Genomic DNA, 23,399 nt, shown 5'->3' with positions numbered 1-23,399 from the left:
GGGCATCACTAAGCTGCAGATCCTTTGAACCTGCGATCCTCATGTATCAGCCTCCTGAGCTGCTATTTTAGGTGTGCATCACTGTGACTGGCCTATATTTTGTACAACTTTTTACCTGTCTATAGTTCCTGAATTTTAAGATAATAAGCATGAATAACTATTTTTTTTTCTTTTACAGCAGTAAAGCCACTATGTTCACATTTTCAAACATTATCTGGGAGCAGTAAAGGTTGACACTGTTACTTCAACTTACTGAAGAAAGGACAAGAAGGCTGAAGATCACAGCACTGTAGGTGAACAGCAAAATTGCAAACTTCTCTCTGGGGTATACCCCCTTGCTTTACTGGGATACCCTGAGAGGACTGAAGTTGGATGGCTCTTGGCTTGTCCTACCACACAGGTTTGTTTGTTCTTGCTCTTTTGTTCTGCTTCCCACTGAACATGCCCATCAGAGCATATCATGAACCTGCTGTATCTTCTTTCCTTCATTTCCTTTCTCCTGCCTGATGGTCTTCAAGGTATCTAAGCTGATCTCCAGCCACCCCATATTTTCCCTTTTCCTGGCCATGCATTTCTTGACCTTCTCTGCCTTTTGTATTCTGCCTCTACTAACTTCATCATGCTGACTGGTGCCAAGTCAGCCAGGAATGATGGAAACAACCTGTGGGAAGAACACTCTTTCCAAGAGAGACCAGCAAGAGGGTCCTGAGTTTGCCTGTTTGGTCAGGGGATAAAGAACCAGATTCCTAAAGATCCTAATACTATTTCACATTTATCGAGTGCTGACCCTAGGCCAGCTGACCCTGTACAAATCTGTCCCTTTCCACATTTAATCTTAATATATAATTGGAGAGGTTAGTTTACTTCTCTTCTATAAGCCTTTCCACTTGGGGCTTGCACACAGGTGATTGCCTCCCTCCACAGACCTGGCAGATTCTGAGGTATGGGGTTATTGGTCCCTCCGACTAAAACAACTTGCTTTCACCTCTTGCTTTGCTTTATTATATTAAAAGTCCTAATATATACTATAATTTTTCATTTTCTTTCTTTCTTTTTTTTTTTTTTTTGTGGTTCTGAGGATTGAACATAGGGCCTCTACAACCGAGTTACATCCCCAGCCCTTTTTGAGCCAGGGTATTGCTAAGTTGCCCAGGTTGGCTTCTAACCTGTGATTCTCATGCCTCAGCCTCCTGAGTCACTGGGATTATAGGCATGCATTACTATGCCTGGCTCATTATATACTTATTCAATCCTACCTGTGCCTGTACTCCCAGTTCTGAGCCCCCATACTTCCTCATACTTCCTCCATGTTGCCCATTAGTGTTTAGCATTACTGACTCTTTTCCAGCTTAGGAGTTCAGTGAAGAGATCCTAACTTCTGGTTTCTAAGGAAACCTGGCAAACAGCTGGGTCTGCATAGGCCCTGGCTATAAAATGTGATTCCCATGGGGTAGCTGGGTCAGTGTAATCCCTCATGGCCTGTTCCAGGCCAGATGGTTTCCTCTAATATTGCTAGCCTTCAAAAGCCAGCTCAGCCTCTAAGGATGAAACACAGGACAGAACAGAGCTGGGGTGGGAGGTGGCACCTCAGGGAGCGTCTCCTCAATGTCCCTTCCAGATTGTCCTTGGTGTCCAGAGTGCTGAGGGTGTGAGAGTGTCCATCATTCTGCATGTGGGGAGAAAGCCGGGCATCTAGCCGTAGCTGGTCCAGGCGCTGGGAGACGGGGTCATGTTCAATCAACAGCTGAATTGTCTGACTTGTTTGGCTAATTGCATCTTCCACCTGTGGTCAAGAGCAGTATAAGGCTGGGTCCCACAGGCTGCCTCATCCCAGGCCACCCACTGCCCAACCCAGATGATCCAAGCATTGTGGCCAATGCTCAACTTTGGCTAATGGTGGTCTCCAGCTGCCAGCAGTCTCAGAGTAACCTGTGCCTGGCATTCTGGCAGCTCTGTCATCTGCTACCCTGAGAACCTGCTAGCTGACAAAGGAGGTCACCAGTGGCCACAGGCTCAGGCAAAGACAAAGAAATGGCCACAGCCTGATCTTCTAAGAGGGTTTGTTTCATGTCCCACCCCCACAAGACAGACTAAACACATGCTGTACCTCCTCCACTTGGAGTGTGCGGACGGGGGTGCCATTGATCTCCAGGATGCGGTCCCCAGGGTGGATGGCATTGCGGTTGTTGGGACTGATGTGCATCCGGTTGACCCTAAACCAGACAAGAGTTGAAATGGGTTGAAGGTATCCTAAAAACTCTCCAGACCAATTTTGCTTGAACAGAGAAGGCTCACCAGACCCCAGGCCCCCACTAATTCACATGGCCTGGGTACCCCTCCCCCCAACAGAAAGATAATATCCTTTGCAGGATGCTCCACCTCAGTGAAGATTATCATCACTCACCTAGTGGTCTAAACCAGAAACTTGGACATCACCTTCCTCTCTGGAGTTCCCTCATTCCCTCCCTCCCTCCCCCCACCCCCTGCCCATTTCTGAGAATCCTGCCTTCTCTCCATCACCATAGTTACCAACATATCTTACCTGGCTCACTGCAACAGCCTCCTAACTGGTCTCTATGTCTCTAGGCTCTTTCCCTCTCCCATCTAACCTCCACACCAGTGATCCTTCTACAAGGCCAACTTGGTCACTACACCTTGTTGCTTAAAGGATCTTCATAATTCAGGCTCTCCAATCCCTCTTTTGTTTTTGTTTTTTTGTTTTGCGTGTGTGCTTTTTGGTACTGGGGACTGAACCCAGAGGTGCTTCAGTTCTGAGCTACACCCTTAGCTCTAAATTTTTAAATTTGGGCACAGGGTCTGGCTAAGTTGCTGAGGCTGGTTTTGAACTTGTTATCCTCCTGCCTCAACCTCCCATGTTGCTGGTATTACAGGTGTCCTCCATGCTTAATAGTCCTTTCTCTGGTTACTATCAATCAACACCAGACAAAACTACAAACTCCCACCTCTATAAACATGCTTCTCTTCCTCTGCCCTGAATACAATTCCCTTCCCCCCTTTTTATTTGGAGTATTGGGAATTGAAACCAGGGGCAACCTACCACTGAACTATATCCCATCTCTTTTTAAATTTTTGAGACAGGATCTCCTTAAGTTGCCAAGGTTGAGCTCAAACTTCTGATCCTCTTGTCTTAACCTCCCAAGTCACTGGGATTTCAGATGTGCACCATCATGCCTGGCTCCCCCTCTTTTTATCTCCTTCTGATTTCCTCAACTCTAATGCCTCTCACCTATGTTATAAGCTCTGGCTTCAGGTCCAACACATAGTAGGAATATAAGCAATATCTACTGGTGTCTCATTACTGGTATTATGCGAACATGACTCTTTCCTCATCTGGTCCATGGCCTGGACCTAGGATGGGATCTTAACCTCTTCTGGCCATGGATCCCATTTTGTCCTCCTTTATTCATTTATTCAACCAGCAAAACAATAATCAAGGAATACCTGCTAATGTTAGTCCATGTTCCAGACCCTGGGCATGTAGTATTGAATAAGACAAAGCAAGTTCCTTCTGGAAGTTACATTCTGGGAGGACAGATGATAATTAAACTAATATACATTAATTAATCAATCAGATAATTTCAAACAGCAAATACGATCTGAAATCTGACACCGGAAAGTGAGAGATTCTGCTCTAAGCATCTGGTAGGAAGCAGTCTAGATAAAGGCCCAGGTGTGCTTACTGTATAGTGAGCTCCAGGAAAAGATGGGAGATGAGGATGAAAGGAGCTCTGCAAAAGACTTTGGAGTTCTGAGCTCTTTCGGGCACATCTGTGGAATGCGTTGAAGAATCCTGAAAAATACTCACTCTTTCACTTGCACAGTGGTGGCATAATTGGAGCAAGCACTTTCTACAGACACAGAGAAGCCCCGCCTGCCCTCAGTGGTAGCTGGCATGGAGATGAGCGTGACAGAGTAGGGAAGCTGGTCCTGAACAGATTCTGTGGACAGCCTCTCAAACATGGGTGCCAACACCACCTCATTGTGGCACTTTCCACTGGAGAGAGAACACAAAGGGGGCTCAGCTCCTAAAGCCCCACCTGGAAGTTACCCCAACCACTGGACCAGGTGGCTTTAAGCAATACTATCTACAGTCTCACCATCACCCTCTGTCTTGATTCTTTTTTTTTTTTTAATTTTAATTAAAAATCATAAATTTACATAGGGCAATGTTGTTTGATTCATTGTTATTTTTTTCCCTTCCCCCCTACCCCTCCCACCCCTCTTTTCCCTCTATACAGTCCTTCCTTCCTCCATTCTTACCACCGTCCTTATCCCTAACCCTAAACCTAACCCTAACCCTAACACTAACCCCTCCTATCCCCCGCTTAAATGTCCTCATCCGCTTATCAGCAATATCATTCGTCCTTTAGTTTTTCAAGACTGGCTTATCTCACTTAGCATGATATCTTCCAATTTCATCCATTTGCCTGCAAATGCCATAATTTTATCATTCTTCATGGCGGAGTAATATTCCATTGTATATATATATGCCACAGTTTCTTTATCCATTCATCAACTGAAGGGCATCTAGGTTGGTTCCACATCTGGCTATGGTGAATTTGAGCAGCTATGAATGTCTTGATTCTTGATGGCTATTTAGATAGAGGAGCCTAGATTCTCTGGGGTGGGCTGGCACTGGGGTGGTGAGTAGAATCTGCAACAGGTGGCCTACTAGGAAGAACCCTGGCCTAGGGGTGAAATGGCCTTCGTTTTCTTGTTCTGCTTTAGATTTTTTTTTTTTTTTTTTTTTTTTAGTAACTTGCTCTGGGCCCTGCTCCCCCGTCCCCCATGTTCTTTTGTCAACCAAGGCAATAGGATGGGGTGAGACAGGTGAGCTCTAAGGACCCTTTGCCTTTAATGGTCTGAGATCTTCCTTAAAGAGCATCTTCCCAGCCATTCTCTCTCTGGGAGGATCTCAGGACACAGTGAGGTTATTCTCATGGTAGATAAGGACAGAGGGCATAGAACTGTTAATGGTTCTGCTTATGGATGACAGAGCTGTTTCACAGCACTGCTGACAGGAATCTGGTGCTCTGACCACCAATAGTCTTTCTACCCAATTCATGCAGCCACAGGTACCTCTTTCCTGGTCACACTGTAGGGGAGAACAGACACAGGGCCACCACCTTACCAGTAAAGTGTGGCATGCTGCACCAGGGCATATGCATCGCCATCCTCGATGATCACCTTGCAGCTCATACAAGCAAAACATTCTGGGTGGTATTTGAACTCCCCAGCCACCTGTGATCAGGTGAGGAGAAGGGTACAGAGGGAAGAAGTGAGTTATCACTGTTTCTGGAGGGATGGGTAAGTGACTTCAAGTCAGGGTTCTACAGACCCCAGTCAAAAATCCACTCTTTCTAATCAAGAATCTATACATTCCAGTCAAAATCCAGCCTTTTAATCCCTGACCTAAAGCTTTCCAAAGAAGTATCAAATTGGTGCCTCCTGTCACTTCTGAATGTTGCTAAATAAATAAATAATTTTTTTTTTTTTTTTTTTTTTTGGTCTCAGTCATGGAGAATATATTCCTGGAAATAATCACATGCATTACAACAGCTCATTCCTTCAACACAGGGTTGACAAGTCTATGCTATGCTTAAGGCCCTCTGTCTAGAGCAGGTAAAAGAGAGAGAATCTTTCTGCAAGCCCATTCCAGGTTCTCCCTTTCTGATTCCCTGAAAATAACTTAGGTGTATCCTCCTATCAACCTGTAACACTTTCCTTTGAGGCCCTTATTCCACTGTATTGTCTCCTCCCTATCTACCCACCCACTCCCAACTATTGGACTATTAAGTCTTTGAGGGAAGGCTCATAGCTGTCAATAAGTTCCCAACAGAAACCTGTTGGTTGAATGAATGAATATTAAGGGAAGATGCTGTTGATGGGAAGACCAAAAAATGAACAATCATAGGGAACTAGAAGCACTGTAACAGACTATGATGACCAAGAGGGGCAGAGATGCAGAGACTCACTCACCATGACGGGTCCTGTCATTAGCAGGGAACACCCATGGCAGAACTCCCCAAACTTCCTCCAGTAGTCCTTGTGGCAGTAGAGCTTCCCATCCTTCTCATAGTACCAGTTGGTGAGGGAATCCTGGCATTCTGAACACCTGTGAGGCAAGACAAGAACAGAAATACCCTTAGATCTCTGCCACCAGGCCACACAGGTTGTTCCTGGCTCCCAGGTCCAACAATCCTCTCTTTGATACAAAGTCAGGAAGTGGGAAAGTTATAGCCTAGTGCCATCTCCCTAAGGGAATCCGATTTAGAGTCAAAGAGGCTCCAGGAGCTAGCTCTGTGCTGCCTGCCTCTGTAAACAGACTCTTTGGATCTTGGAGCCTTCTGAGAATCTAAGAGCTAGGAAACCTCTCCCAGAAAAATGCACATATAAGGAAAATATACATATAATTTAGTGTGGAGTGTATGTGTATTAAGGATTCCCTGAAGCCAATTCATGACTCTAGTCAAAAACTTTAGATCTAGGGGCTGGGGAGATAGCTCAGTCTGTAGAGTGCTTGCCTTGTAAGCACAAGGCCCTGGGTTCGATCCCCAGCACCCAAAACAAAAACAAAAACAAAAAACCTTAGATCTAGACAGATATTTTTCAATGGGCCAAAGAAGTCCAATCATTTTCACTCTTCAAAACCTACCTACTACCAACAGCATTACCAATGAAATGTTCTTGCCAAAAAACATGTTAAGCATAATGAAACTCACCTGGCAAATCCTTAATGTTGGTCATTCTATAAGGCAACTGACCTTGACTCTCAAAAAGTTAATACTGGTAGTGAGGAGAAGTGGTTTTTTTTTTTTTTTAACTAATTTTTTTAGGGGGAAATGGGGTTTTGCTATTTCACTATGTTGCTCAACATTTCCTCAAATTCCTAGGCTCAAGGGATTCTCTTGCCTTGGCATCCCAAGTAGCTGGGATAACAGGTATATGCCACCATGCCTGGTTAAACTCCCCATTCTTTTTTTGTTCGTTTAATGGTTTTTGTTGGTGTATTATGATTATACATATTAGGATTCATTATATTTGTTGTATATGCACATGACATAATTTGACCAATTTTATTCTGAAGTTCCTCTCATTTCCCTTTTCTCTCGTCTCTCTGACCCGCTGCTCTATTGATCTTCCCTCTATTTATGAGTATTTTAATTAGTGCATTGTCATTATATATATGTAAATAAATAAAATCAAGATTCACTGTGGTATATTTGTGCATGGACATAACTAAGATTTTGTTCTCCAGTATTTCCCCAAGTCCTCCCCTCTTCCCTCCCTCTTGATTCTGTTCCTCTACTCTATAGGTTTCCCTTATATTTTTGTGTAGACTCCTTATTCTTATCCTCAAGACCTTGCATTACATGGACACATCCTTTTTTCTCAGAGGCAGTATGGGCTGCCTCTCGGTTTAAAATCTGATCCTGCCACTCACAATTTATGTCATCTTGGGAAGATCACTTCTCTGATTCAGTTTCCTTATCTGTAAAATGGACTTCTGGGAAAATTAATGAAATATCATGTATTAAATGTACAGATAGCTTATATATAAAAGGCCTAATACAGCAGGAACTCAACAAATAACTTTAAGATGATAATAATATAGGTAAGAGATTACAGTGAGTGCTACTACTTCCGAGCACTGCAGGAGGTAGAGAAAGGAAACTTTCCACTGCAGGAACTGTGGAAAGCTGCTGAGTTAGGCAGGAAGCAGGACCCTGAAAATCCCCTTATCTTCTTAGAGTGTACAATTCCTCCTGGGTGATCAAAAGACACTGATGTGTGGGCTGGGGTTGTGGCTCAGTGGTAGGGCCATTTGCCTGACATATGTGAGGCACTGGGTTCAATTCGCAGCACTGCATATAAATAAATAAAATGAAGGTCCATAAACGACTAAACAAACCCCCGCAAAAGACACTGATAGCTATTCCTATTTTATAGTCTTGTTCAATGGATGCTGAATTTCGGGGTCTTGAGAGCTGGATATGGTGTGGAGAGTGTGAATATCATCTAGAACTGTGCAGTTAAGACAAAGGCAGAAGAGATCTTGTTGTGGGCAAGGGCCTCAAATTCAATGTAGTGCATTAGGAGAGAGATCTGGGTTCAAGTTCTTGGGTGCTACTTGCCCTTCGACAAGCCCCTTTCCCTCTGTAGGTTCCCCCACCTGTGAAATGAAGAGACAGACTACCTCCCAGATCCCAACTCTGGGCATATCACCATTTTTTCCCTAGATGATCTGAGGTTCTAATCTCAGAACTAGCATTTACCATCTAAGTGATCTTGGGCTAGCTCATTCATTTCTCAGTTGTAAAATTGTTAACATCATCTCCTACAGGGTAGCAGTGAGGATTAAATATGATTCTGACAATAAGGTTCTTAGCAGAGGGCCCCACTACAAGCAAGGGCTTCCTTCTTGCCTCCTACCTATTGACTTAAAGTTCATGAGTAATCAATCAATCAGTCACCTTTCTCCTTCACCATACTGTTAGCTCTCTGAAAGCAGTGAGCGTAATTACTCTTGGTAGATTTAGCATGCCAATGGCCCAGAAGAGTAGCAAATGTTTCTAAACTAAAAATAGTGTGAGTGGCAAGAACTAGTAGTCCAGGTAGAAGCACAAAGGTTCCATAACTACTGTCACCAGGCCCTGCCTTTCTCCTGTCCACAGTGGAGAAAAGCTGGTGCAGACACTTTTGCACCCAACTAAAGGCTTGGGCTGTTACACCCTTGCAATGGTATGTGCGCCACAGGGCATGGGAGCACCAGAACACACCCTCCTTTCTATTGCCAATATCCTGCTTTTGTTCACTCCAAGTAGTGCTGGCCAGGCCCAGAAGAGGGAGCTGGGAGAGAAACTAGTACAGGCATGCAGGGGACAGTCACACCAGCGTGCTGGGAAGAACACCTGGTTGGAGAGCAACATCACCAATCACACATCTGTGTGAAGGAAAGCCTTTGAAAGGTACAGCCAGATACAAGGCCAAAGTAATCACCACAGGTGTCTTTGAAACAGGAAGGTGAACAGCTGATAGGAAGACTGGTTATGGGTCCATAGCTCTGTTTTGCCAGAGAAGGCAACTGGGTTCTTAGGCCACTGGAAACCTTAGTGCTGTAGTTTATTTATTAACAATATCTATTTCTTGAATGCCAATCAAATTCCAGCCATGGTATAAGATGCCTTCCTTTATTTTTATGTGGTGCTGAGGATTGAACTCAGTGCCTCACATGTGCTAGGCAAGTGCTCTACCACTGAGCTACAACTCCAGCCCCCAGATGTCTTCCTTATATTATCTTTAATTCTGACCAGTAACCCTTCAAGGTGGAAGAATTATTCCTTTTTTTTTTTTTTTTTTTTGGTGACAGTGGGGATTGAAGCCAGGGACGCTTTACTACTAAGCTATACCCCTAGTCCTTTAAAAAAAAATTGAGACAGGGCTTCACTAAGTTGACCAAACTGACCTTGAACTTAGGATCCTCCTGCCTCAGTCTCATGGGTTGCTGGGATTACAGGCATGTGCCACAGCACCTGGCTAGGATCATTTTTGTTTTACAGACCAGAAGACTGAAAACCAAAGTCAAGTCACTGTGTGAAGTTGCCCAACCCTTAAACAATAAAGTTGGAACCTAAACCTATGGGTACTTGGCGAGGAAGTTGTCTCCACTGTATATCATGTGAATGACACAGTATGTCTCAACAGATAGGCTTCAGAATTCTCATCTGTGACAACGAGAAGACTAGAGTCCTGAAAGCTCAAGTCCCTTTGAGTGTTAACCATCCTTCATTTATTCCAGTTTTCTGTTCTCCAGCAGTTATCTCTGTCCTTTAAAGAAAAAAAATCCAAAACATACTCTGGATGAGTAACACACTACTAAAAAATGTCCCACCTCAGATTCTTAGAGGCCATGACCACCATAAAACCAAAACCAAAGCATTTTTCCAGTTTTCAATTTTTGAAAGTTTTAAGTGGAAGTCAAAATCTGCCATGGCTGCAAATCCAAGGGAACCCACATGGGAGGTGATAAAGTTGGGGCCAGAACCTAGGGCTGAGGCATTGGTCTCCAGTTTCCTGAGCAGCCAGAGTACACAGGGCTAAAAATCTTCAAGTCCGGGGAGATCACCCAGAAGCCCACATACACTGAGGCTGCACTTACAAACAACCTGCCAAACTTCTCTTCCAAAACATTAGGCCGGGGCAGGTACAAAGCGAATGATAATCTGATAGCCACTTTAGCAGGTCTGCTCAGATCCAAACTGAAACCTTCTGAATCAGCAGAGAACACACATCTAATAAGTTGAGATTTCCTAAGAAGTTCATTTACAACATATCACCTAAGGTCAGTTACTTCATGACTGCCTCAGTTTCTTCATTTATGTAGTATATTGGTGTTGCTAAAATCTCATGGGGTTATTAGAATTATGTACAAGTGCCTTGCATGATGACTAACTCACAGCAATGCCCAGTAACTGTTTCCTTCCCTCCCCAATTTGAAAATACTATGGGAAAATGTCGATAGACCTATTTCCCTCCCATGTCGGGGCAACAGATCTGCTTCTGACCCAGAACCACACAGATTTTTGTAAGAAGAGAAGGAAAATCCTAAAATTATCTAATCAATTAGAAACCAATCAATCTAATCAATTCTTAACAATTAGGATATAGTTACTGTGTATCTTGGATGTGTACAAACAAGCAGGCAAGGTGCTATGCCATAAGAAGCCAAATGAGATAAGATATTGGCCCAGACCTCACACACACCCAAGTTCTTCAGATCAAATGTTTACATATTAATTCTCAATGTTATGGAGTAAAGGAACTAGTCATCATTATAGTGGATTTATGCAGGTTAAAGAATAAGTCCATGTTCTTCCATTTCCTGGAGAAGGCCCAGCTGGATGCTCATCCTTAACCTGCCAGTTGTGGCAAAGGTTCTTTAAGCCTCTTACCTCTGAGCTCTAACTGGGTTAAACAAGAGGAAAGAAAGCTCCCTAAGCCATAGCCTGAGAGTGCCAAGAGTGAGAATGTGAATTCTCCCCAAGGACATATGACAGGGGCCTAACAGATTCTGGTCCAACAGAGCCCAGGCTTTTATCACCAATGATCCTTTTATTATGTATATGCCTCCTTCTTGCAGATACTGTAGATTGAAAGAGCCTGCGAAGTAAGCTGTAATTATTATGGAATATATTATCCTGTTTTATAAAAAAAATAACCAAACACACAACAAGCCTCTGATCAGCAAGAAGTAAGTGCAATGATGAAGTTCCAACCAAAAGCTAAGAAGCCTATAGTTTCAAGTAATTTGTGCAACTGTACTGCAATAAAAGACAGGGCTTCTGTTATTTGGGGGAAAAATGGAAAGAAGTTTGTGTGTCTCTGAGGAGCCAAATAAATTGTAGAGTTGAGAATCACTGATCTCATCCAACTCCTTTATGTTTCAGATGAAGAGAAAAAGAATCCAAGAGGAATGAAGGTAGCTGCCAAAGGTTACTGCTAAACTGGCAGGGTTAAGAATAATTTTTGCTTTTAAACACGGGTTGTTTAGAATACAAAGATGCACTTGTTTCCTTCAAGAGATAATGTGTAAAGCCAATCTCATTAAATAAATGTTGAACATTAAGGGACATTCTATAAAAAGAAACATTCTTTAAAGATGTCAGATACTCCCTAGGCTGGGATGTAGCTTAATGGTACAGCATTTGCTTATTAGCACATGCAAGACTCTGGATTGGATCCCCAGCACTGCAAAAGGGTGGGGGAAGGTCACTTCCCAAATTTATTTCTGTAAATTCCAATTTGAGTGTTTTCTTACTTGGGAGTGCACCTATGTGCACCATGTCTCTCATGACAGTGGCATGAGCAGGGAAGATGGTGTACTGTCAAGTGTGGCCTTCCAGGCAGGTGTGTACAGGGCACTGAAATTACATTCTTCATTCCCTCTTCCCTCCCTCACACAGTCACGCCTGATCATGTCCCCGTGGAATCTGGTTGCGTCACCTTCCTTGCAACCACAGTCCCTGAACTCTTGTGGACTTTGTACTCCTCCAGAGGCCTGAGGGTCAAGGACTTAAATTTGTTAGATTCTGGCAAGGGCCCTGTTCAGGAGACCAGGAAATCTAGCCTTTACATTATGCCAAAGAGGAAACCAAGGCCTAGGGAAGGAACAGACACTAAGTTAGAGACATGTCCTTGAAGATGTCTGAAGAAGGGGATTAATGGCAGAAGCAGCTTTCCAACCAGTGAGTTGGCCTAAAACCTGGAAGAGCCAAAGATGTGGGTGGTCTCTCCTCTGGGGTACAGCTATGTGCTGGCTTTCTTCAGAAGTGGCTTAAAAAATGTGACCTCTCATTTAGGGGGGGGGCAAAGGGACTGTAGTCAGTGACTCAGTACCCCTTTGACTCCAGGTAGGCAAACAGAATTGGGGGTGAGGTCATCAGATTCTCTAAAGGGGCTGGACACAACAAGACAAAGGTAGTTGGAGCTGGGCAGCATTGGTGGCCTGGTCTTCAAAGATCCAGGTTAAGAGGTCATCATCACTTGCTCCAGCTCCAGCTTCTAAGAAGTCAAGTTTCAACCCCCAAAGATTAAAAAGGGCACATTATTGTTGGCACCTAAAGGAACAACCATTTCCCCAAATTGCCTTTCCAGGATTAAGAGTAAGAGGAATTAATAAGGACCTGAACTAGTAGCTACTGTAATACTTGGCATACTGATTTCACAGGCAAAATCCAACTCAAGATCAACTTCCACTGATTCTTCAGAAAAAAATCTCTTCGGGGCTGAGGTTGTGGCTCAGTGGTGGAGTGCTTGCCTGGCATGTGTGAGGCACTGGGTTCGATTCTCAGCACCACATATAAATAAATGGATAAAATAAAGGTTCATTAACAACTAAAAAAAAATATTAAAAAGAAAAAAAAAAAAAAAGAATCTCTTCAACTTGTCAGGTAAACTGTCCATTTTTCTGCTCTCTGCTGGGAGGGGAAAGCAAAACTGACAAGGTCCCTGGGGGAGACTTTGTCAGGCACTGCAGCAGCCTGACGGATAAGAAACTCAGGAAAAAAAAGCTGCCTAGGGAGACCCTGCATGTTACCTTTGATGAAATTGGTTGCTTCATCTGTAAAATAGGGATACATAATCTCTTTAGGTTTGAGAGATTAAAGGATAATGTGGATGCCTGGTATAGTCAGCATCCACGACCAGTTCCTCCCTGCACCCCCCAGTCCAGATGCTTCCCACCTCTATCAGGATCAGTCATTCAGTGAAACCACATGGTAACTGCTTTCTGCCTAGGGCCAGGCCACCTGACAGTAAGTATCCTAGAAGCAGTAATATCTGGGCATGGAGCTGGGTTGGGGAAGTCAGAAGAAAAAGTCAACCAGGACTAGTGGTGAGGGGGAGGCAGCCCTCAGAACAACAGGCTTCTCCCAAAGAATAAAAACAAGCCCCACCCCAGTCAGGAATGGCTCTATTCAGAAGGGACCCAGAGGGCCAGAAACCCCTTGGGGAGTTTCTATTGGAGGTGGGTGGGGCAATGAGCAAAGAAAGGCAAGTTGGAAGAAGAAAGTTTCCATACCTCCCTCTGAAAAGCTCCAGAGAGGCCCCCCGCAGATAGGGCTGAGGATTAAGGTGTGTATGTGGCGGGGAGGCTGTGTAGGGGCTAGCCCAGCATTTCAGAACACTACAAAAACAATTGCTCCATTTTCAGAATCACTTACTCTGGCCTCTCCCCAGCAATATATTCACCTAGGAGCTTAGAAGCCCTTCAAGGCCAGGGGTAAATGTGCCTGCCATTAAAAGAAAAGACATTTATAGGGTGCCTACTGTGTACCAGGCTACCCACACCCAGGCCTTACCAGCTTCAACAGTTTGGCAAAACCTGCCTGTCCTGCTTGTTGGGACAAATTCTTGGGCAGGCAGCATGGCCTGCAGGTAAGACATGTGAGAGCTAGAAGAACAGCACACTATTTGTGCTCTTTCCCCGGAAGCAGTAACACTAAGAGCAGGCCAGGTCAGTGGCATCTTTTGGAGGCTCTTCCAGGTGTATTTGGGAAGGAAGGAACTGGAGTTTACCAGAAGCCTCCTTCTGGACTTATCCCTCACCTCACCATTTCTAGGACAAAGTCAGGTAGTCAGGTTCTGCCTACCAGAAGCAAAGGTTAAGGATAAGCAAAGTCAGAGACGCAGATTCAGGGAAGGCTTTTGTCCTCCCCTCAGACCAGGGGCCAGGAGAGGAGATAAGAAGGAGAACTCAGAGACCAACTCACCGAAAAGGGTCTCTGGAGGTGAAGTAAGCCGGGACGGACAAGTAACTCCCCATCTTCTTCCCACCAGACAAACAGGCTCAGCTGCAAACCCGTCTGGGAGTGCCTCAGGCCAGCTGCAGACAGTCACCATGACAGGTCCCGGTTCCCGGCACCTCTGACTGGGGACGAGCCACCCTGCAAGCTCACCTCTCCCTCTGGAGAAGCAGGAGGAGGGTAAGGACTCCAGGCCACTTGGACCCCGGCAGATTCCTGCAGGGGTTCATGGCTGGGATGGCTCCTCCTTAGTTCTCGGAAGCTCAGGAGGCCCCTCGGGACTCCCAGGCAACCACCTCTCTGCAGAGGTTATACGCACACAGGCATTCTTGGGCAGGGGTTGGTGACTAGCTAAGAAAGAAGCGCTGCTGTCAAGTTAGCTTTCTTCTTCAGTCCCACCCCAATGAGGGAGGGAGGGAGGAAGAGGAGGGGCTCCTGCAGAATCGAGGTGTGTGGTTGGAGCAGCTGTTAGGAAACAGACCTTGTAGCAAGGGGTGGAGCTGGGCCGGAGCGAGGCTGCAGGAAGGCACTGCAGACAATAACTGGGGTTGGCCGGCAGCGTCCATCCCAGAGTTAAGAGCAGGGCAGTGTAGGAGAGGGTCGATGCATCTGACTCCAAATTGTCCCCAGCTTGAAGATCGCCCTAAGACAGTAACTCTGCTCAGAGGTGAAGTACAGGATGTCGGCTCCAGGCAGAGCTGCACCCCCAGAAAGGGGGAGACCTTGCAGGATAGACAGCTCCAGAGACAGATCCTCAGCTCTAGGATGGCTTCTGCTTTGTCCTGGTGTTAGAGCCCCCATTTACCCTTTTCCTCTTCCTGGTCTGGGGACATCCCCAAGAGCTGGCCCATGGGAGCTACCACTTCCACTCTGGGTCAGGGTTTTGCTGCAGATGAGGAAACAAGGCCCAGAGTATTATAACACCTGATGTCATTCTATGTGGCAAGCACTGTATGCATACTCCTATTTCTCTGAGACAGGAATTAATCCCACTTTATAAACCAGGAAAATGAGGTACAGAACCAGGCATGGTGGTGCACACCTGTAATCCTAGGGACTCAGGAGGCTGAGGCAGGAGGATCACAAGTTTGAGGCCAGTCTCAGCAATTAATGAGCCCCTCAGCAACTTAGCAAGACTCTGTTTCAAAATAAATTAGGGCTGTGGTTGTAGCTCAATGGTAGAGAACTTGCCTAGCGTGCGTGAGACACTGAGTTCGATCCTCAGCATCACATAAAAATAAATAAATATAATAAAGGTATTGTGTCCATCTCCAACAAAAAAATAAAAAAATAAAAAAAAATAAAAAAGGCTGAGGATAGAAGCTCAGTGGTAAAGTACCCCTGGGTTCAAGGTTTAAACCCCAGTACTGCCAAAAAAAAAAAAAAAAAAAAAAAGGTACAGGGAAGTTAGGTAACCTACTCAAGATCAAAAAGCCAGTCAGTGGATTGGGATTTAAATGTTGGTCCCTGTGACCCCAGAGCTGCAGCTTTCAAATACCACGCTTCATTCTTCCCCTTCATGAGAAACATCATTTTCAAAGTCCACTGACTGTATTTGGGAGTCACTTGTGCCCTCTCATTCCTCCTTTCCTTTCCCTCCCTCCCTTCATTCCTTCCTCTTCTCAAACCAAAAAATAAGGCATGATGGAAAAGGCCTGAGGTACTTATGGGGATGATGGGCCTAGGTATCTAGGATGGGAGTCCCCTTGAAGAGCCCCTGCTGTGAGGCTGACAAAACCTGAGCATTCCATGGAGAAAGCCCCTTATCCCACTGGTCTGCAGGGCTGTGAGGGAAAAAGGCTGCTGGAAGAGACAGGAATGCCCAGAATTCATTCACTATTGGACTTGAAGCAGTGACACCAAGCACATACCCTTCTCCTCTGGAAAGATCCAGAGTAGCCTTGTAGCTGCTGTCTGTCATTGTGAACCATGGCAGGAAAAGTCTTTGACAAAGGTGGTAGCTGGGTTACAAGAAAATCTTTTCCCATTCTTCCAACTGGACACAGGGATAACAATGAGTGTGGTAAGACAGATTGGAGCTGGGCATGATGGCATACACCTGTATGCCCCAGCTGCAGGGGAGGCTAAGGCAGGAGGATCACAAATTCAAGGCCAGCTTGGGCAACTTAGCAAGACTCTGCCTCAAAATAAAAAGTAAAAAGGGTTGGGGATGTAGTTATCTACTTCACTGCTCAGCAGTGTCCCTGAGTTCAATCCCATTATTGGAGTGAGAGAGAGAAAGGGGAAAAAAAATACGTAGATAGACACTGGGTTTGTATCCTGAACACAATCTCCCATTTACTGATCACTTAGTATATTTCAGGTACTGTGTTAAGTGCTGTCCATCTATGATCTATCATATTTAAACTGTCACTGTACAAAGCAGAGATTATAACCCATTTAACAGATGAGGAAATTTGAGATTTTAGTCATTAGCCTGAAGACAAAACAGCTGGTAAGTGGTGAGGGTAAGGCTGGATTTCAAACCCCGTAAAGTAGGCCTCTAGACTAGGGGTCAGAACACCTTCTGTAAGGGGCCAGAGTACAGATAGGTTTCAGATCATACAGATTCTGTTACTGTTACTCAACTATACCATTATAGTACCAAAGCTGCAATATATGAAATATAACCCACTGGACATGACTATATTCCAATAAAGCTTTATTTGTGGACAGTGAAATATGAATTTCATATAATTTTCAGGTGTCATGAGATACTCTTTTTCTCTCCTTGCAAACTTTTAAAAATGTAAAAATTATAGGCAGTAAGTAAACATTTGCTCACCAGTTTGTGTTCTAAAGCTACAGGGTTCAACCATTCTGCTTACTGCCTCTAATAGTGAAGAACAGCTTTTGGCATTTGTGCAGAACTCAGACACTACACAGACACCACATTCAGCGCCAGAAGCAGTGACCACTGAATGGGTGCCCACCCTGCACCAGGCACTGCTTGCAGTACCTACCTGTATGTATGAATGGATTTTAATCTGCATTGTTTGGAAGGGCAGTGATCTCTCCCCGCATTTTTTTTCTTTTTTTATGGATAAAGGAACTGGGGTGCAGGAAGATAAAATCATTTGCCTGAGGTCATCTAGCTGTGTAATTGAGAAGTGAAGTCAGGATTTGAACCTAGACTAGACAGTATAGACTGTGCTCTACCATGCTGTACTGGAGCTCAGTCTGGGCCCTCAGCCAGACTGTCTGGGTTTAAATGTGACAATGTGCTGCATGTAAGCCCTTGGCACCAAGTCTGGAACACATTAAGGGTTGATAAATGTTAGCTGTTAATATCATTAAGACTATTGTTATAACTACCATAGGCTAGCTATGTGGCCTTTAGCAAGTCTCTGCCTCTGTCTGGGCCTTGGTTAGGTCTCTAAATAGCTTTCAGCTTCAGTGTTTTTCAGTCCTTTGAGGTTGTGGAGGGCTCCCTGTTTTCTTTGGGTCTAAAGCTGAGTTTGAAACTCTTGAGCTGGCCTTGTAGGGATCAGGATCCTGACTTTGGGGCCACATAAGAGACACGAGGAGGGAGGAGTGGGACAGTGGGGACAATACACAGGATACTACAAGAGGTACACAGCTGAAGAGCCAGGAGCACTTTCTCTTAGCTACAGAGTCAACTGCTATTCACCAAAAATCGATTATGTTCACCTATAATTTGATCAGGCAAGGAGGGCACCTAAATTAAGTCTGGAACTAGCAAATTATCTTCTAATTGAACCCTCTGATTTCCATCTGATGAACAGAATGCAGAATGCAGAAAGCCACAAAGAGACTTGAGGCCAGGGAGCCCATGAGCATAACTCCTCTTGACATTTCACACAGCTCTGCTGTTCCAGTGGCGGCGGGCGCAGTGAGTCGATGTCTAGGAATGCGAGCAGGAGGCTGTAGGCCTTCTCTCCCCCCACTCCCCTTACAAAGGATGCAGTGGGTAGGTGGGTGGGGAACTGGTGAGAGGACTTCTCCGTGCCATAAAACTGCCTCCCCCTGCAAGAGAGGCAGTCATCTTCCTGTGTCCTGAACTGAAGCTGAAGACCTTCCCAGGTGGCAATGATTTGACACCCATAAATCCAGACTTCAGGAGGAAACTTTGGAAGGATGGATCATCATTGTGATAAGACACTGGCTGCTCAGACCAAGTGTGTGTTTTCTTACGGCCAAATTCAAAGGGATCAAACCACTCAGAACTGGGAAATAAAAAGTCATACTGGAGGACGTAATTCCCCCATCCTGTCCTTGGAAACTGGTCCTAGAGGAAAAGCTGCTCTTGTAGGTCCTCAGAGCAGCTGGCAGAGGATTCAGCAATTACCACTGCCAGAGGCAACTGCAAGGATCCTTGGACTGGCAGTTACGGTTGGGATAAAATGACAGGAGAGGTGCTAATCTCCTGCACATTTCACAAGTTGGAAGCCTGGCTAGAAGTCGAGCAACTGACTACTCAGAACCAGTTGAGACACGGGGTTTCAAGGTGTCTCTGTCTGCGACAGCCTGGAAAACAGTTTCAAAATCAATAGCCCTAAGTGAATGCTCTGGTGAAGAGTGGTGAATGAATGAATCATCCCCTTTCGAAGACAACTCTGGTCAAACAATCCAAAGCTCAGGAAACTGAGGCCCTCTATTGGCTAGGAGGACTTTAACTAGGGAAGGGAGATCCCAGGGACTCTGGAGCCTCTGAATCCTGACTGATGAGTGTGGCCACTCCTTCTACTGACCATCTTTCCTATTTCTGCTCCTCCTCTCTTCCAATTCACTTTTCACACTACAGTAGCAGCCATCTTTCTAAAACAGGGCTCCAGCAATTCAACTGCTAGAAATTTTGCCTAGAGAACATTCCTACAAATGTGCAGACATGTGTTCAAACAGTACAGTGCTGCTCTATGCTAAAAGATGAGGAACAATTCACTGCTTGCAGTACAGCTACCACACTTGAGGCCCTGGGTTTGATTCCCAGCAAAACACACATGCAGATTAGAAACAATCCAGGTGTCCACCTGTTATGGGCCAGGCTATAAGGGCAATGACTAAGACTCCATGTCATGTAGGAAATGCTTCTCCCATGGGAACATCCAACCTCTACGTATCAACAGTTACTTAGTATGTAACATACATAGTATGTTTAGTATCAACATACATAGTATGTTTGCCATTTTATTGAACATAAAATGGCAATTCTTATGTAATGTAAAATTCTTATGTAATGTAAAATTGTTCCATTTTTGGTTCCTATTTTTCTTGGACAATGTACCCTGTCAGAAAACGACTGACTGTCTAGATGTTAGTAACCATTCTTTAACTTGTACGCAACTAAGGTCATTTTGACCCACTTCCCCTTCTGCTTATGATTTTAGATCTCATGATGTTAGTTTGTAGTTTTAAATCATAGCAACAGCCACTTATGATTAATGTACTGACATGCTTTACTTATAGTATAAAAACCCCTGCAACCCTACACATGGCTGTTCTCCCAATAGCCATTTGGGCGTTGCGTGAGACAGCTAGTCAGTTAACTAATAAAGACTCCTAAATTTGGACTTCTCAGTGGTGACTGGTCTGTTCTTAAGTTGTGCCCCACAACACACCAGTGGGGGTGGGCTAAAATATAATATGTCTAATACAGTGAACAGTGTGCAGCTGTTATAAATAACAAGGTAGACCTTAGGGAGACCCTAGCACTCTACCACTGAGGGATACCCCCAAGTCCTTTTTAAAAAATTTTATCTTAAGACAGGGTCTTGCTAAGTTGCTGACGCTGGCTTAGAACTTACAATCCTCCTGCTTCAGCCTCCCAAGTAGCTAGGATAACAGTTACATGCCACTGTGCCCAGCTCCTAGATGTTGAAATAGAAAATGTCCTATGATATTAAAAATCCAAGCTTCAAAGATAGTGTATGATATACAGTGACCCCCATTGTTTAAAAAATGTTTATGCATATAACCCTCAGAGACTACCTGGAAGATTCAACCACATGGTTATCAGTTTCTCCTGTATGGTAGTAAGACAAGAAACATGGATTAAACAGCATATATTTTCTGCTATTTGGATACTGCTTGCAGTTGCTTACACTGAAGTGCTGCTTTTTAAAAATCATAAATGAACAGTAACAAAGAAGTCCCACGATTTAGAACAAGCACCTCATGTTTTTTTCCTAGGGCTCATGTCCAATAGCAAAACTCCCTAGAAACTCCCCAAGCCTCTGTTCTCTTAGATCCTTCTCCAGTCTCTTATACTTCCAGTTGGAGGCTGTCTTCTCCTTTTCCAGCCCAACTACAAAAGAACACATTTTCCTCTCAGAAGGGTTCCTTTGACATGTCCCTAAGTCTCTCACACACCGAAAAGCTTCTGCATCCACATTTAATGCCTGGTCACTTTGTGTGTGTGTGTGTTGTAGAACTGGGGATTAAACCCAGGAGCACTTTACCACCAAGCTACATCCCAGACATTTTTAATTTTAATTGTGAGACAGGTTCTTGCTAAATTGCTGAGGATCTCTAAGTTACCAGAGACTGGCCTTGAACTTGTGATCTGTCTCAGCCTCCCAAGTTGCTGGGATCACAGGCATGTGCCACTATACCTGGTTTCTACTGATAGATGAAACTACATGAGGGCAGGTGCTAGGTATTCTTGGTGCCCAGTACGGGCCTGGCCCACACCAGGTATCCACAGATGCCTAATAAATAAACAATTTTGGGCCCCCATTATGAGTGACTACCACACTGGAAGAGTGATGATGAACGCTAATATTTATAAAGCATTTTCAGGGCACATCTGTAATTTAAGCAACTCAGGAGGCTGAAGTAGGATCATAAGTGCAAGGGCAGACAAAACAACTTAGGGTGAACATCTAAAAATGAAACACAAGAAAGATTGGGGGGATGTAGCTCAGTGTCAAAGGGCCCCTGGAATCAATCCCTAGCACTGGGGGTGGAAAAAGTATTTTCAACTTGTCTCTCCACAATCTCTTGAGGATATATATAGAATAGGCAGGGCAAGAGAAATCCAGAGATGTTAGGTAATTTATTTGGATGAACAGAGCTAGGTAGGGCAAGACTGAGGATAAAAGCAGGATTGCAATATTTGCTGATCTCAAATCCCAACCTCTTCTCTCAGCGTGAGCCCTAGCAAGGCATTTGGGAATCCTGCCACTATATAATAAAGCGGGGCATGCAGGGGGGGGAAGTGGTTCAAACTGCTGGATATGTTGAGTTCTTATATTAGAATTTTCTAGATTTCCTGCCCAAAATTCTTTTTTAATTTTTAGTTGTCGATGGACCTATATTTAATAAACTAATTTATACATGGTGATGCTGAGAATTGAACCCAGTGACTAAGACATGTTAGGTGAGCCCTCTATCACTGAGCCACAACCTGAGTCCTTCTGCCTGCAATACTTACCATTAGGCTATTAAGAGCGAGTACATCAAATGCTTTGGAAATCTATGAGCAGGCTCATGACTAGCAAGACAGTAAAAACATGAAGTCAAATCTAACTAATCACTGCTAATTCACTACTGTTAAGTCTTAGTGATCAGTCCCTTTACTAAGTGCTCTCAGTCCACCTATTCCATCACCTGCCTAGAATTTCACTGACTCAAACGGAAAGGATCATAAATTTACTTTTTGCAGGATGTTTTTTTTCCTCCCTTTTTGAAAACTGAGGTAATTAGCTGTCTCCATTTTAATTTCACTAATAGATTCCCAGTGCCTCATATGTAGCTGGTATAGAACAAACAGTAATTATTCTTTGGGGTGTTGCTCCCATTCTCCACAATTTCTCCAAAGTTACTAACAGTGGTTCCACCATTTTGCAAATACTCCCCGTCCTCTTTCTTTAGTACACTGGGAAATAATTTCCCTGGTCTAAAAACATGAACACATATCATCTGATTGGGTATTGTCACACATCTTAGATTTCCTAATTTCAAGTTCATGGGCTGTGAAAAAAGGGACTGGACTACAAAAGGTTCTACATAGATGCCAAATCAATACTTTTTTAAAAATAATTTATTTATTTTCATTCATTGTAAATAAATGAGGTACAACTTATTTCTTTGGTTGTACATGAAGAGTCATACCATTTGTGTAATCATACATGTACATAGGGTAATCTGTTATTTTTCCTTCCCCTACTCCTCCCACCCCTCCCACCCCTCTTTTTCCTCTATACAATCCATCCTTCCTCCATTCTTGCCTCCCACCCATCCCCTCAATTCTTTTTTCTTTCCATGATACCTTATTAAGATAGATGACTTTGCCTAGTGTTTGTTTAACATGATATCCCATTTCAGAAGTGGTGGATATTTAGCTTTCACTCTAGAAAACACTGACTCAGTTTCATCAGCTAGGCACTCAGATGGGCTTGCTCACACATGGTCTCATTTAAGTCCCATAACCCTGTGAGGTTGGGGATGTCATCGCATTTTTAACATATGAGGAAACTAAAGGTCTCAGAAAGGGTTGATGTTCAAAGTCATAGGTGGAGGAATTGGCAGGGATGTAATTTAATCAAGTCTTTGGATTCCAGATCCATCACACTAACGCTCTCTCAAATACCTATTTAATTCTTGTTATTTGATTTACAGTATTATTTATGGACATATAGCTGAAGGAATAGCTGCATTAGATTTCTCTGGGCAGCTTGTTGAAAATGAAGATTCCAGTTGGGTACTGTTGGGGCATACCTGTAATCCCAACAACTCGGAAGGCTGAGACAGGAGGATCTCAAGTTTAAGGCCAGTCCTCAAGAAACGTTGTGAGACCCTCAGCAACTTAAAGACACCCAATCTCAAAATAAAAAATAAGAAAAACTAAGGATGTAACTCAGGGGTAATGTGCCCCTGGATTCAATCCCCAGTACCAACTGGGAAAAAAAAGGAAAAACAGAAAAAAGAAAATGAAGTTTTCCTGGGCCCCTTCCCAGGCATACAGAATCAGAGTCACTGAGATTGGGGCTAAGAACTTGCATTTTAAACAAACTCCAGTGTTTCTGATGCACACTGAAGATTGAAAACCACGGCTTCATTCTTTACTAAGTGATTTATCTCTTGAGTTTATTTCACTATCATACTAATCCTTCA

General features: G+C 44.0%; 1 protein-coding gene across 6 annotated transcripts in view; it reads right to left on the bottom strand.

Annotated features, from left to right (window-relative positions):
* LIMK2 (LIM domain kinase 2) overlaps window positions 1–23,399 on the bottom strand; it is a 72,796-nt gene that overhangs the window by 14,963 nt on the left and 34,434 nt on the right. For 3 of the 6 annotated variants that reach the window (XM_079149707.1, XM_079149710.1, XM_079149711.1), the window contains exons 3-7: window positions 6,001–6,136; window positions 5,153–5,262; window positions 3,827–4,015; window positions 2,108–2,213; window positions 1,587–1,783 (exon numbers count right to left, since the gene is read on the bottom strand). In XM_079149707.1, the coding sequence (XP_079005833.1) occupies window positions 1,587–1,783; window positions 2,108–2,213; window positions 3,827–4,015; window positions 5,153–5,262; window positions 6,001–6,136 (738 nt within the window). Of the gene's footprint in view, window positions 1–1,586; window positions 1,784–2,107; window positions 2,214–3,826; window positions 4,016–5,152; window positions 5,263–6,000; window positions 6,137–14,291; window positions 14,829–23,399 lie in introns of those variants that run through there. The other 3 variants (XM_079149712.1, XM_079149708.1, XM_079149709.1) reach the window with 2 other exon arrangements.

This window comes from Sciurus vulgaris, assembly GCF_902686455.1.
Source record: "Sciurus vulgaris genome assembly, chromosome: 8".
In the NCBI taxonomy this organism is placed as follows: Eukaryota; Metazoa; Chordata; class Mammalia; order Rodentia; family Sciuridae; genus Sciurus; species Sciurus vulgaris.
This window is presented reverse-complemented; position numbering and strand designations above follow the sequence as displayed.